Genomic DNA, 16,861 nt, shown 5'->3' on the forward strand with positions numbered 1-16,861 from the left:
CTCAGAAAATGCGAGATATCCTACAACACACAGCTGTATAATGCCTTTGGTGCAGGAGCTGGTGGATCAGCTGGCAGAGTTAATGCCAACTCTGACAAGCAAGGTTCCATTTCTTTAATGACTGACTGTGAAGAAGACACAGGACATGTTGAAACATTAGCACTTGCACCTATCAATATAATTCAAACCGTGCACTCCAGTACCCCCTTTGAGTTCTTCCAAGATATTTAAAGCCAACGCTGACATCCTGGGGATACTTCAATTGGTCCAGATCGAATTTTGGTGTTTCATACAATTGCCAATTTGCAACACCCAGCATCTGGATTACAGGGGCCATATAACCAATGGTGGGGAAGAGAAACATTATTTTTTGATTCGATTAGAAGAAGCATTAATGATACCATTGGGGAAATTAGGCGGTTACAGTAGCTAAAATATTAGCACGCAGCAGGGAAGGAAGAACTGAACACCAGCACACAAATATAGAGGCAATATAAATAAATAAAGTGCTGTGTAGACACGAGAAAGATAGAGATAACAATGGAAGAGTACAGGAACTGCTGAATCTGGCATTTCAAAGACACAATGGAGGCACTTGAAGAGTTTTGTCAGTTTCACTCACATAACACTGTGGCACGTTCATGCCAGCAGACCCTTTGGGTACCATTAGATCATCATTATTAGTGACATTATTTTATTGTCCAAATGACTGACAGCAATTACTGATGTACACGGGCTAACCAAAATTGCAGACCTCCCCCGTTAATATAAGTACCGTCCGGGGAGAACTTTTTTTTGCATCTCTCTATATTCACTATTGACTCGGTATATTCAACTGACCATTAGTAACTTATATAAAAGCTGAATATGACCTTCACCATTGAGAGAATAACAATATTCTCTAACCAGCCTCATTCTTTGCAGACAGAGATGCTGCTCTGACTTGTCCCGACTTAATTAATGCAGAATGCAGAAACGAATAGTCAACTACAGTAAATCAATTACCATCAACAACGATGTGTCATGAGAAAAAAAAAAGACTAATGTAGCAGCCATTTTAAACTCCTATGCAGAAAAGACAGCAAGAGACAAAACACAATCCATTTACACAGTGAGCTATGTATTCCTGAATGGAGAAACCTGCCCGTTAATTCATATCAGTATTCCATTCAGCTCTAGCTGAAAGGCTAACAGTCAGGACAATGAGACAAAACAAAGGCCAGTGGGTTCAATTACGTAGTCAGCCAAACCAAACCAAGCCAGGTCTCAGGCTGAGGCTGGGGCATGCATAATGAGCACTGCTCAGCTACATGCCAGATGACTCAGAGGTTTACGAAGTTTCTCATTCTCTGTGCAGGCGCTGAAAAATACATGAAGGGAAATAAAATCAAAAAATCATTTTTATTCACATAAGACTTGAAATTTATTTTTGCCTCATATTTTTTCTTGTCCTGTTGGAAAAGCCTGAATAAAATAATTTCTCAGACAAACGCAGCAGGTGTTAAGAATTTAGAGATAATTCACCAAAACCATACAGTTACACTCATGTCCAAAGAAAATAAAACTAACATTACTTAATCGCTTACAGATGACAGGTGTCTATTAAGTAGTAGCCTACACTGATCAGCTGACATGATATTTGAAGAAAAAAGCAGTCTTGTTTGCACATCCAGCTCAAGTTGGTATAGGTGCAGGACATAATAATGTTGCAGTGAAACTGGAAACATGTCGGCACATTAAATTTATCCTCCCAAATGCAATTTACAACTTTGCAACTTTTCTACCACAATCAGGGTCTTTGTCAGAAGGCCAAAATGTTGTACCAAATGTCAAAATGCTTCACTGACATTTGGTATTTAAAGTAAAAGGCCAATAAGCTCCTCATAACAACTGGTACAGAGAGCTTTTCAAAACAAGACCAGACATGAGAATTATATAGAAAGGATACAGACAGGATTACAAAAAAGGGTATAAAGCAGGCCATAAAAGGACAGGGTAAAAACATTTTCCTTTCGTTAAGTTTGCTCTGAGAAGAGATTTAAAGGGTGATATGTGGGACTGCTTGAAGACCTCAGGCTGATCTCGACAGGGGTTAAAAGCTCTGATATGTACCTGGGGGGCAAACCAAGGTGAGCCTTTAAAGTTCTCAGTCCATCTTAAAATCAACTGTAAAACTAACAAGAAAGCAGTGAGGAGCTGCTGAAATGCAGCTGATGGGATCCTGTCCTCTTGACCTGTGCCTCATTTCCTGATAACAAACAATTTACACTGTTAACAAAGGTTAAGAGTGTTTCTATTAACATTCTTACATTTCTACACTCATTTTCCAAAACAGCACCAAGCAACCACAGATCATCTTAACAACGCTCTCTGTCTGTGGTTCTGAAAGGGTCAGTGACTTGATTTTATGATGACAATGAATGTCTGCAAGCTGTGCTAAATATTATAAAAAACACACCGAAAATTAACAAACAAAATTTCATATTCTTGGAGTAATGACATGGAGTCAAAAACTGTGTACAGTAGTGAAAATATTATGTTGTATTTAATTTATCATAGAGTTGAAATTTTAACACCACAACACCGATCAGTTTTACACGAGGTAAGAAATGTTTAGTGGGGTTGTAAATATCGAGTCAAACAACAGCCATAGGTCTGCTTGACAGACATACTTCAGAGCAAAGGAGAAAGCAGTAACAGCATATGGCTGCACACACATTTTGCTTGCCTGAATAATACATGTGAAACAACAAGTTGGGCATTCAAGAGCTTCAACTCCAGAGTGTTGTGGCTTAAGGCTGGCACACACTACAGGATTCTTCAAACCTTCACAGATTTAGAGACCACACACTTGGTGATAACAAAAGGCAGATCACACAAGATCTCTCTCTTCTGATCTCATAGTGTGTGGTGTGCACTACGGAGCACACCACACACTATAAGATTCTTCAGCAGAGTATCAGGTTCTTCACGCTCAATATTCTAAATCTTGCGTAGTCAAACGTGACTTCAGTGTAGGCAAACATGGCGGACGAACAATAATAAACAATAATAATGAAAATTACAAAACCCTAAATGCCACCGCGTGTGTCATCTAGCCAATGACAGGCAGAATAACCGGCAACCGTATATCATCTTTTTTAGTTTGTGTTGATTCTCCATTCATGTTGATAAATTACTAAAAACTGCAAAATCCGATCGGTTTGAAAATTGACACATGGCTTTTTCTCCACAAGACGCACATTTTCCGTATAGGATAATAACAACAACAACAACAACAACAATAATACTGTATTGACCCGCATAAAAGACGACCCTGATTTTAAGATGACCCCTCTTTTTCAAGACCCTTTTTTGGAAAAATACTTGGACATGGACAAAATCTTGTTTGAATAAAAAAGCCACCGGTTGGCATCAGGCGGGCCGGCCGCGGCACCGGCCGGTACCGCGCCCACCCGGTCAGGTCTGCCGGATCTGACAGGTGAGCGGTGCACACATACTGTCATATGTGCCTTTCATTATAAATCAACTTTTGTTCATACGCGGCTGCAGCAGCACAACAGACAATGACACTGGCAACATGGTTATTGACTTTATTATTGACTATTATTGACTGCACAATGAGGCCATTCGCCGGTAATCGCGGCATCAGGCGAGCCTACCTACTGGTTTACATATTCAAGTACAAGTACAATATTAGACGAGGGCGTTTTTTTAGGACATTTTCAATGGAAAAAAATATCGTCTTATATTTGGATGAATACGGAAATAAAGCCCAAAAAAATAAAAATAAATAAATAAATAAATAAATAAAGATCCGGGGCTTAAGCAACTCCGATTGCTGACAGAGAGCCTGCTCGGTTGAAGCCCGCATCAGTGAGCTCATTTATAGCCTAGTAACGGTGCATTTTCCGCCCATCGGCCCACCGGGTTTCCCCGGTTTCCCCGCACGTCCAGTCCGCCCTTGCACTGTGCTTGCTCGGCCCCTCTCGGAGCGCCCCACACACTACAGGATTTCTAGTCGCAAATATTAAACATGTTCATTATTTACGATCTCTCCTTCCGAGGCCTTCCGAGCGGATCGGACCGAACAAAATCACTCTTAACACACCCCACACCACAGGAAAATCAGACCCGATGACGTTTGCAAACATCAGACAATCGGGCCTTTGCTGGCTTTGATCGGAAGGGGGAGATCGGGACAAAAATCGGCCCGATTATCCTGTAGTATGTACCAGGCTTTAGGAGGAAGAGTGGTCATCTGGTAAATGGAGGGCTCCTGATTCGATCCTTGGCTCCTCCAGAGAGCGTGTTGAAGTGTTGCCGAGCAACACGCTGAACCCCTAACCGCTCCTGATGGGCAGCTTGTCACCTTCAGGGTAGCCTCTGCTATCAGTGTGTGAATAGCTGCCTTTCCACTGTCACACTAAATGCGGGCTAGTGTGTGCCGAGGCCAGCTGCATTTACATTGTCACTTCCAGTCTTTGATGGCTCCTCGGTGCGACTGTCAGGGCCAGTTTCCAGGTTCTAAAGGCCCACCAAATACCCATGAACTGGACAGGGCTAACCGAGGTCTGAGGTGGAGTTATGAGGGGAGACGGTACAGCTGATAAGTACAGATGTCAGCTCAGCAGCTCGCTTTGGTAGCAGAAAAATAACGTAAAGAAGAAAAACAGAGAACAAGTGGCAGTCCTGGGCCATGAACACTGTCTGGCTCGAAGATAGCCCTCGCTCGCAGTGGCATGGCAGTGCGAAGACAGCTAATGTATGTCAGAATGGGTGAATGTGACACAACATTGTAAAGCGCTTTGAGTGGCCAGTACACTAGAAAAGCTAGTGTTATTGTAAAAGTTGATCTATACCTGCATTTGCACAACAGTAGTGAGGCCCAGCTGTTTATTTGCACATTTGAATTTTAATTATTACATAAGAACACATTCACAAATAAAGATAAACTTTATCTGTCACTCGGGCAACTTTGTGGCATGAGTTGAATATTTTCCAGTTACAATAACAGCGTTGCCCACAGTGACAAAACCTACAAGTAGTGCCTTTCCAGCGACTTTTCATTCATTCTTCAAAAGTCAAAAACATAATTAAATTTAAATAGGGTATAAAACAGTATGAAATGCAATTTGATTATTGACTTAGCGTCCGGATTTCAGTGTGTGCATGTATGTGTGAGAGTTGAAATCAATTCACCAGAAGGAAATGTCTGTCATTTTCCCCTCAGCAAGGAAGCTGCACACTAAAGCATTGACTTCAAATCCGCTTGACCTTGCCCACAGTGGGGCACCTATTGATTCAGTTTCAGGCATACACACGCACGCACGCGCGCGCACACACACACACACACATGGTGGTGAGAAGTGTGTGTGTGAGAAGTGTGTGTCATACTGAAGAATACAGTGTGCAGCAGGCAGAGATGTGGGCAGAGTGGAGGCTGGAAGTAGCCGAGTTGTTCTGTGACAGACACTGGAGGGAATAAAATGTCTGTTAAATGTTTCACCAGCTGAAGCAGATTCACCGTCACCTACAGGCACTCTGCTGTGCTGTTCAAGGCCAAAAGTGTTTGTTTTGATAGAGTACTGACTTTAAAACACATTTAGAGCCAGTGTGGATCAGAAAGCTCCAGGTGGATAAAGTGCTTACCGAGTACAAAATACCGCTGTTTTGTAGGGGACAGCGCTTGATTTGAGGGATTTTATTTCTTTATTTTCATTTTCATCTTAATTTCTTTGCATCCCGCTGTTACTTTGTGGAGCACTTTGTGATATTAAAAAAATGCGTCTCGCCAGTTTCATTAACTTTCCAATAAAACATCACAAGAGAAGAAGGTGTGGTGGGTGTAGAAAAATGGATTCAAAACTATGTACTTGTTGTGATTTTGGCAGTAAAGCTTCCATGAGTGAGCAGGTTCAATTTCCACAGTGGCCAATGAAATCAGTGTTCTTCTGGTAATATGAGGCACTTTGGATCAAAGTGTCCACCAAGATCTTAGGTAGGTTAGGTAATTACATTTTTCTCAGCACAACATACTAGACAGGCCAGTCACCCAACAATCTGAACCAGACCAGTAATACTCGAGATCAGGACTTGGACTTGGACCCTTTTTTTTCACAATTCATGACTGAACCTGTACTGCACTGATGACTCAAACTCATGCATTAACTGCCTTTGGACTCCATAGTTGAGGACTCAAATTGTTTTCTTCTTCTTTGTAATACAGAGGTGTAGAGACTATATAAAGACAGAGGGTGATAAACATGAGGCATCAACTGCAGACGCAGAGGCAGCCACAGGTGAAGATTCTTCCAGAGCTGAGAATGTTCGCCCACTACAGGACTCCCTCTTTCATCAAGAAGAATCCATCTGTCCAACGTCAGCTGATAGTGTACCTCAAATTAATCGCCAGTAGCAATCAGGACTCTGACTCATTCTTCAGGTTTTTGAATCAAAATAAATCCAAGTCCCTTGCCCCTACCAGGGTCCCACACAGGTACTCTATCTCAGGCTTTCGTGCGCCAATTGAAAGGGTCATTAGTCACAGAGGCATTTTGATGAGGCTTCACCATGCAAGACAGAGTAGTTCCATGCTGTTAAATCTGATGTTTTAGAAAGGCAACATGTAGGCTTAACATTAGTGCTGACAGCCAGTACTGCTTGTGCTACAGGATTTTTGTTTTTAACTATTCCTGATAATTTGAATAGTTTTTGTGGTATTATCAGAGGTTACTGAACACACTGAACACACTATGCAGACCATTAAAATTTCAGGGAAAAACAAAAGCAGAAGCTGTCATGGCACAGTGTTCATGAAAAGGTGTTCCCCTTGTAAAGAAAAGCTGAAGCGACGACTGCAATGCCAGCTGTGCATGGCAATGACCATGGTAAAAATGAATAACCCAGTCAAACAAGACACTGTTACACATAAAAGATGTATCTGAAGCTAAGTGCAGCTAGCTAGTGTTAGTGAGGCTTCAAGCAGGGCTTATTTACAGGACTGCAAAACAGATAGGGATGTGGGGAAATAAACAGATGTCTGCCCGCACTGCCTACATCAGCTTCAGGCAGCAAAAATACAGATGGGCAGGGGGAAGCATTTCAAAATTGTGAGGCCCATGTGTCTGTCGTAAGAGAGTACAGCAAAGCTGAAGAGAGCTGTTGAGCAGAATTTGAAAATGTGGAAAAACTAATACCTTTCAAGTGTGAAAATTTGAAAATTACAGTTACTTTGGCAAAGGTACACACCAGCCCACTATTAATAAGTTGGAGTTACCTATGCATAGTGATTTCCAAGTTTTTCAAAAAGATAGATAAATAAATAAATGAATAATAAATGGATGGATGGATGGATGAATAACATGAATGTAAGTGAATTTGACCAAATTAGCCTTGGCTACTGAGCTATCAGAGTGCATTCAGTGTACACTTATGCAACCACTATTTCTGACATTCACGATCACGAATGTTAATCAGAGATCAAAACTGGACCGGCGTGGTCCTCTGAGACTGGGCCATGTTAACAAACTGACAGTGTCGTGACTCACCCTCGCCAGGCTGACACCACCAGGAACTTTGTAGGGAACGTACTTCCTGTAGATATGTCCTACCCTGGAGCAGGGGATGTCCTCCATCCGACCACCACACATCCACACCTAGAGAGGGAGAGAGAGAGAGAGAGAAACTGATTGAATGTGTAATCTTGCACACAAATCCCAAATGAAGCCAATAAATCCATCGTGCCTGACTATGTGCACTTTGTCATTTGAGAGAGAGAGAGAGAGAGAGAGATTCAGCAGTATATCAATTTAAAGAAAAAGGCAGCACTCCCACTATAGTTGAAAAGGTCACCTTTTGTTTTGATCATTTTGAGGTCATTTTATCTGAAGCGACATGCAACAACAGCAGTAATTTCTCTATTTTCAAAGGCACATCATACAGTGAGCAAGAGGATATACATCTGGGAGGAAAGGAAGAAAGATGTCTGTGAGATAGATATGGCTCCATAAATAAATACTATGATGCGAATAATCACCTCTGGGCAGAGCACCCTGCTGAAATTCGGGGAGAACTGAGCAAGAAGTGCACCTCTTTTCCTCTTTTTAAATGGATCAGGGTATCAGAGGGGTTTTAGGTGTGTGGCTGTAGTGCTGATGTTTGTGTCTGTGGTGTGAAACTGAACGGCGTGAGAACCCAGTGTAGCAACAACAACAAGGTCAACGAAAAGAAGAGGGATGAATTGAAAAGGGGGTGGGAGGGAAAAAAAATGCGTGGGAAGGAGTGAAGAAGCCAAGGAAATGGAGAGGTCAAGTATTGAAGGAGAGGAAAGACGGTGAGGATGGGAGGAAGGAGTGGGAGGAAGATCGCTCGACAGAAAAGAGGTATGAAATACTTTGATGTTAAAGGGTTCAGAAGTCCTGGGAGTCAGAGAGGAGAGAGGGAGAGAAGAAGATTCAGGGCTGCACGATTAATGTGAGGACAGGACGGAGATGTCACGGAGGAAGCCTGGCGTCTTTTGGGGTTAGGCGAATATTCACAACCACACTGACATTTCTAGATGGCTGGCAGCATGCTGGCAGCGCCAAATGGAAGCGAGAGGTAACTGCTTGAAAAACCTGAACTTCAATAGACAGAATTCGTGTAATCTGACTTCAGAAACGGCACACAGCATGCTCATGTTTACCAACCTGTGATGCTTCATACCAAAGGAAACCAAAGAGATAAGAGAGGGAAAAGATCTAATGCTGGTGGGTCCAGCTTTCTGTGGACGGACCGCTTAGTTGCTGCTGACAATTTGGATTTCACTCTTAAGTCTCAATTTGTCACTTCCAGAGTGGCCATATGTTCAGAAATTCATCCATGCTAACAGGGGATAACTACTATGCCACAATCAGTGGGGATGGGACGTTCCGCTTTGTTGTAGACCCACCATGGATTTAAGCTTGTAACATGGCTGCATTTTTACAAACAAAGCTGGTGAAGGGCAGTTTTAATGGACAATACCGGTAATTTTGCATATTATAACAAGATAACTTCTATTGATATAACATGCATGTACTTTTTTACTTTGCTATGTACATCAAATGATTTAGGCTCAAAGCATAGGACTATAACAAGCTGTAACAAATCATGTGCTCCACCTCTCTACATGACCCTGCATCTGTATTATTCAAGTAGTCTATATGTCTGTTGCCTGATCTAAGTAAATTTGACTATGCTGTCATTGTAGCCTGGAGCAGTGGTTCTCAAATGGGGGTACATGGGAGTACTGCAAGGGGTATGTGAGATTTTTTTTTTTTTTTTATGTTATTTTAAAAAATTATCAGTCATGCATAATAACTAAAATAATTAGCCCACGCTATAATAAGCTCAATAATAAAATATAAATGTATCAAATGTGTACGTTTGTGGTTTACATCTGCTGCTGTGATCCTCAAGTGACGATGTTTGTTCACTATGATTGGCAAGCCAGACAAAAATCCATAAAATGAATTTGCGGTTGAAACGTAGTACCTTACAGCTGAAAACAAGGAGGAAGCAGTGGAGAAGAAGCGAAACAGAAACAACAAAATCTCCTCAGTTGTTGTTTCACACACTGATGGAACTGTGATGTACCTCTTTATATCGGCTTTTTTCTGCCAACCTTTTTTTTTCCTGCACTGGTCGGGGGTACTTTGCTGAAAAAAATATTTCAGATGGGGTACCTTACTGAAAAAACGTTTGACAACCACTGGCACAGAGGTTCAACAGAGCTGTCTCCTAGTCAAATGATTCCTCCGAGTGCATGCTGCCTTGTACTGTTCACTTTTTACAGAGGTACACAATGAGACTAAATGAAAACAAATGTAATTTCTAAAATCATAAATAGATGCTCAAAATGACCAGATGACAACTGAAAAAGAAGATGGTATCCATACCAGATATTAATTTTTTTCCAGTCATTTGACAGCCCTCTATTACAAAGCATAGAGTAACACAGTTAACCAATGCCAGAAGCAGCCTGGACTGATGCTCATATTCAGCTATTTCTATATGTCTTCTGGTATGGACATACAGTATATGATAGACTGGGATTTGGTTTGGATTTACTTATTTACTCTCTAAAATTGCATTTGATCATGCAATAACCAAATTTCCCCTTGGGGATCAATAAAGTATTTCTGATTCTGATTCAGATTCCACTAAGCCATACTATAAAACTGCTTCTCAAGCTGCAGCAGCCACGAAACGTTGGCACAGCTCAGCCTTAGCTCATTTGGTTCGGCACATGAAAAACTGCAGTAAACACAAGCCACTGATTTGATCCTTTTGTCCAATATGTTTAATTTGTAGCACGTCGATGTGTTCTCTATCGTTCTCAGTGAAATCACCCAATCCTGACCAAAAACCATAAACCTGACAAAAAAAGAAGAATGAACGTTCAGCTCAGTTCATTAACATGTGTAACTCCAGGCTCAGTGTAGCAGCTTAGGGTTTGACTTCATCTAATTACAACCATGTTGGGTTTTTCCACACTCTAACGTGTCCTGAACTCTGCTGCCTCCTCACAGCATGTCATCCTCTGCATCCTTTGGGCCCCAAACGTGCAATCCTCTCCCACCCTTGTTATGACTAGAATCTTCCAATGAAATGAGCCCGGAAACCGTCTCTGGCAGCGCAGTCACTTTTACACACTACATTCATGTTTTAACTGTTAAAGTCCCTATGACATCAAATCCTGTTACTTTTACTTCCTGGAAAAGAGTGTATCTTTAGTGGTGACCTCATGCTATACCAGAAGGTGTACATACAAATTTTAACTGATAAAACCTTCACAGAATTTTGAAAAGTCTTGTCCTTTTTACTCATCCCATAACTCTTTCTCTCCCTAGCTAATTTCTAATCGATTTACTTGAATTGAATGATTCCTCCCTGCCCCTGCATCCTGTTACAACAGAAAATAAATCAAATCAAGGAAGTAAGATGCTACTTTATGGGAAACAAAGGCATTTATACCAGACTCAGGCAGTAGATGGAGCAGGCCGGCTTTTACGGAAAAGTAGGAAAGAGGAATATTTGATTAGCAGGTTGAGATTGAAAGCTGAATTCATCTTTATTCATCTTTATTTGAAACAGTTCTCAGTTCTCACAGTTCTCCTAATGGCAACTGTGAGAACTGTCATTAACAGGAGATAGTGGAGCGTGTCTTTTTTGTTTTTCCTAAATATTCTGGATCGAGATTGCTCTGAAAGAGACAACTGGAGATCAGAGGGATTTAAAATTTGGACTTAATGTGAACACTCTTGCCTGAATCAGGAGATGTCATTTTCAATTATGTTTTTAATTTTCTACATCAGGGGTTTTCAAAGTCTGAGACTGCAGGCCTCCCTCAGACAAACTCAAACAAAAAAAGGCACCCCACTCTTAGCTGAGCTCAATTCCTGGATGTCAATGAGATCGTGCTACTGATGTTTGATCTCACAGACACTCAACAACTGAGCAAGGCTAGCCTAATATCGCTTTTGACATCACTTCAAACTGCACACAACACATAACAAGGGCTGACTCCAAAGGCAACCATTAGTTTGTCTGACTCTGGCAAAGGAGGAATAACTGTAAAATTCCTCATAACTATATGTGGATTTTATTTTAACCACATGACAGATAATTAAGCCGTACTACAGCACAATCTCCTTTTGCCAACTAATAATAAGTCAGTTTATTAGAAAACTTTCAAGAACATCTTTTTCTCCTTCATTCTCTGAGCTTCTCTTACAATGAATGGCACCTGCCTCTGATTGAGCATAGGGGTGGGTGATAAAACGATAAAAATATTCCACAATAACGACGACATACTTATGAGATTTATTTTTAATTGTTATATTTGAGTCTGTTTCCCCATACTATGTGAACAGCCAATCATACAGCAGAGCAACCAACATGTGGTATGAGTGGCTGTCATATGTTTCCGGCCCCTCCCACAGTCACAACAAATCGGGATGACCAACTGTATGGAGCTCAACCATCTCAAAAGGTTCCTTGGTGGTACCTTTTGAGATGGTTGAGTCTGGTGGGAGGCACACCATCATGGAAAGAAGAAGAGGAGGGAGAAAAAGCCACGCCATGGGGTCTTCCATGGCGTGGCGTGACGCAGAGTGATTTGTAATGAGCCATCAGGCAGGAGTTCAGCGTCGTGCTATGGGAAAAATGGTGACCTTAAGGGCAACCCCCATTGCATAACACCGCAAACCACTAGTAAGTCAATAATGAGAGGTCCATTTTTCTCTGACTGGAATAATTCTGTTTAGAACTGAGCAACTGCGGGTCAGTTTGTTGATATGGATAATGTGTAGCACTTCACACCCCTCAGGAGTGGACATCAGCTGGCTGCTGTTTGAATTCAATTTCCTATCATCCAATTTGTCACACCACTGTAGCCTGGGCAAATACAATTGGAAGAAATAATAGAATGAATCTATCCTGTCTAGATCTCACTGTAAGGAAGGTCTACTTTGCCGCACTAATCCCTTCCATCCTCTTCATCCCTTCACTGAAACACTTGAGCTTAATAACAGGAGAGCCTAGCTGCATGAGGGATCAAAAGCTTTGAGTTCAGCACTAGATGGATTAAACTGAAAGCTTTATCTGGCACCTTTAACACATGACCTCTCAAATCCTTTCACCTTAGACGTGACCACTAAAACCACAGCATCATGGCGCAAGATCGCTCTTTCATCCCATTTAAGTGTACTGGAATCAATGGTAGCCATGATTCTACCTTAATGATGGTGGCATAACTAATTTGTGAGACAGCAGTGGTTATTCGCTGTAGATTTACACCGTTGGGTGATGTTCCCCGTCAACATGACGTCATCCATACAACAGAGGCCACATACACACTGCCAGAATTTGGTAGTGACAGCCAAATTAATGAATGAGTTCGAGTGCATGTCTATGGTACCCACTGGAGCAGGGTGGAGTATAACAAGATGTTTCAGTACAGATAATGCTAGTCACTCTGTGTCTCCGATATCAAAGATGTCTGTAAGCAGTGTCTGTAACCATAGCAACGTTATCCTCAGACCAACATGGCTGAGACCTAAGCTTTGAACGTATAGTTGTCAGTCTACTCAGCAGTGTTGCAATCTGTTGCACTGCATCAACACGTAGTTCTTCAGAAATAATAACAGCCTAATGCATAGTTTTGTTTTGTTTTTTTAAATTCTCTTTAGTACCAATGTTTCTACAAATACTGTCTTCCATTCCAACCGCAGCCATCCTCTGCCATGTCAGTTTTTATTGCCAATGAAAGTCACTTAACAACAAGCTGAATAATGCAGCTCTGGGCCATCCTGTATACATCCATATTTGCTTTTCAGGTACTGAGTGTAGAATGTAGTTGTCCCTTTTCTGAATAATCAAAACAATGTGAACTTTACAAGATTAAGATTAAGTGAGGGGTGACAACTGTACTTAGCTGCAGTGCATACATAGAGCAAGTCAATGCAAGGCTAACTAGAGGTATATTCACAGACCTATGGATAAAGAGAGAACACAGCCTTTTTGCGGCCCCAGATCACACACAGTGAGGATCTGATAGGCAAGAGATAAATTCAAAGGTCAGCGATTGTTTTTCAATAGCAGCTCCACTCATTCAAAATAACAATATTTGAAAATGTTTCTTTACCAAGCATTGCATTCAAATGCTCCATGCCTGAAGTGTATGTTAATTACTGCAGTTCAAAGTACATCCAGTGAGTGGAGACTTTGTATAAATAATGTTGCAGGTGACAGACAGCCTACATGAATGAATGTGCTGCTCCAGCAATCTGTCGACAGAAAAGCTGAAACGTTGATGCACGATAACTTATGGCATCACTTCAGGTTCAAATGCCAATATAAATGACTATGTTAGTTGTTGGACAGTTGGGGCCCTAACAGTGTATTGTCAGTCTACTATGGATGAGGCTGAACCTGAAGGCAGAGATGTTGTCCATGTACTAAACTGAAAGAGGTCAAGAGGTGGTTCTGGGGTGGTTTTGAAGCTTGGGCTCAGGCTGTTAAAGCTTTTCATAACAGCAGGTGTAGGTAAAAAAAAAAAAAAAAATCTCATCACCACTGAGATAGGTGATTTTGGCTTCCTTTGACACTAGACCAATAAGTGATTTGATCTGAGGGAAGCAGGAATAGAGAGTGGTAGGTGATGGGTGATACATGGTTCGGCAATCTCTCTAAAGACCAGTGGGTTTTACTATCTAACACTGGTTTGTACATTTTGAAAGCTGAGCTATTTCAATTTTACAATTTAAAAACAGCCTCTGACTAACCTTTCTTGGCTCTCCTAGAGTAAAAAGAATGGGAGATGAAGAGAAAACCCACATTTTATAATCTCTGATATAAAAATGACCATTCTGTCAGAGGATGTGGTTTCATTAAATCATTCCCCAGCTTCATTACATAATTTCACTCACCAGAAAACTCACATGCACCTAAGTAAGTCTCATGATGTAATAAGTCTAAATATAACAGGCCTCATGAAGCCTCATAAGCAATAAAAAGATTATCCTTTTTCTACACATTGTTCTCTGACTAATCCCTTTACAGGCATCCCCCTTCATGTCCCAGCTCTGTAATTAACATAGCCAGCTCAAGTATTTTGAGACACTGAGCTACATCTTGTCTGAGCAGAATGTATGAGAGATTTCAACAGGCCTTGACATTAATGCATGTCCACTTGTCTAGGACATGATCATCTTTATATACCCAAACAAGTAAACACTAGATTCCAGACAACATAAAACCCAGGTTTTATGTCTAGTTGACCTGAGATCCAGGACTACAGAAAGGGTAATGTGGCTCTCCTGTAAGGACAGCTCCCATGACAGCAGACCAGTTTTTAGCTGTGGAAAAAAAAAAAAAAAAAGACTATTCATGTCAAAAAAGTATGCTACCTTTACTCTTGAGGGCAAGCTGGAGCACACGCAGCAAATGTGCTTGCTGTCATGTACTTAGGATGATGATAATTCAGGAATGTCATCTCAAAATAATGTATTCAAGGAATTTTGCCATTTCATGTTTGACAAATATTCAATGAGCTGACTTAATTGGGCTTTGCTCTAACAAAAGCAATATTGAAAGCAGCGCATGTTGTCCTCTCGCACATTTCCCTGGACACCTCGGTGTCTGGGACTTTTATTACTTGAAAATTTGAGACTTTTTGGCCAGTTTGTGGTGGTCAATCAGTTTATTTTGTGGACACTGGATATCAATATAAAACACATCTGTTAGAGCTATATCAACACGTTTTATCTATATGAAATTCTTTATTTAGTAGACTTACTTGTGTCATGTATGAACTTTGTATGCATACATTTACACAGTAATAGTAGTAGCAGTGGTAGCAGCAGCAGCAGCAGTAGATGTAGCCCTAAAACACCCATACTTTTAAGTTCCTTGAGGAAGCTCAGACAGTTTGGAGAAGGTACCTTGAAGCACCCAAAGGGTTCCAGACTGTGCTAGATCAAAGGGTTCCTTGACAAACTTGGTAAAGGACCCTAAGTTCTTCAGAGAACTGTTTTAGGGTTCCTGAAGAGTCCCAAAAGGGTTCCACCAGCGTGGCAAACTGAGAAACCCTAACAGGAATCTTGAGTATCCTTCCATTTTTACAGTCTATCTATACAAATCTTGTCCCCCATCCCCTATGGCTCCCCTTTTCCCTATCCATGACACTGAGGTTGCCAGGGAGGAAATGGGATAAAACAGGAAATGACTGTTTGGAAAGGAGTCAAGATAGATATGAATGGTATTGTCCTTTCACCAAATTTTCTCATTTATTGATTGTAAAAGAATTTAAGAAAACAGACTCATGTTGGCACCATTTCTCCAAATCATAATTGTTCCAACCGGAATGTGCATCTTAAAGGAATACTCCCATGTCTTGGACAAAAATACCCTTATTCATCACTCTGTCTAAGCAGTAGTTTTACGCAGTAAGAAAAAAAAAAAGCCACTACAAGATCAAATTTGATCCAGCCGTGTCTGAGATACTGAGTGTGAAGCTTCAGGCCTTGTGGCCTGGTGGCAGTGTGGTGCTGGGCCAATCAGATTTATATACAACATGCCGAACCGCAGTATCAAAATCCATCAGTCCCCTAAGTTTGGTTCAAAAAAGGCAGCAGTTGAGTCTCTGTTCCCTGTTTTGAACCAAATAGCATGTGATGGATGGGCAGGCGGAGACCAATCTATAGTACCGTCCTCAATCTTTGATCATGTCTGAAAAGAAACATTAGTTGCCATCATGAAGCAGATTTAAAAAGGAGCTTTTTTTATTCAATAAATTAAAAAGATCTGGCCCATGCTCTTTGTTTATCAATTCTCACTGTGAATGTAGTGGATTTTAAATTTGCTCTTACCTGTTCTATTATTTTGGTAGTTTTGTTCAGTTAGATTGTACAATGTTCTTTGTCTTTCTTGATCAGATTTCATTCATAAGAAATTTTGAATTTCATATAAAGAAAGATGGCTACATATAAGGACTCTAATTTGACTTCAGTACAGAGGAAGATGCTGTGAGTCATCCCATACAGACATTGATATGCTGATGTGCCTCTTCTCTAAGGAGTAATCAATAAGGGATAGAAGGAAAAAAAATATTTTCAGTTGTGATAAAAGATTTTGATGTTCTTCTTTTCTTACAACAAAGAAACTACTGGACCTAAGTTTTAAATAAAGGGACATATAATATCTATGGCCACTATTAACATACTTTAAACTCCAAGCAGGTTTCCAAGAGCCACTGTAGCGTATGTCCAATCAAATCAGGCTACACAGCAGTGGCCTTTTGTGCTTAATTGAGTGAGACGGCAAAAGTCCTTACTCT

At 40.9% G+C, this 16,861-nt stretch overlaps 1 protein-coding gene across 1 annotated transcript in view; it reads right to left on the reverse strand.

Annotated features, from left to right (window-relative positions):
- LOC115371156 (polypeptide N-acetylgalactosaminyltransferase 10-like) overlaps window positions 1-16,861 on the reverse strand; it is a 136,110-nt gene that overhangs the window by 17,558 nt on the left and 101,691 nt on the right. Inside the window, exon 8 of the mRNA XM_030068332.1 lies at window positions 7,551-7,658. Coding sequence (XP_029924192.1) covers window positions 7,551-7,658 — 108 coding nt within the window. The remainder of the gene's footprint in view (window positions 1-7,550; window positions 7,659-16,861) is intronic.

This window comes from Myripristis murdjan, chromosome 14, assembly GCF_902150065.1.
Source record: "Myripristis murdjan chromosome 14, fMyrMur1.1, whole genome shotgun sequence".
Classification (NCBI taxonomy): domain Eukaryota; kingdom Metazoa; phylum Chordata; class Actinopteri; order Holocentriformes; family Holocentridae; genus Myripristis; species Myripristis murdjan.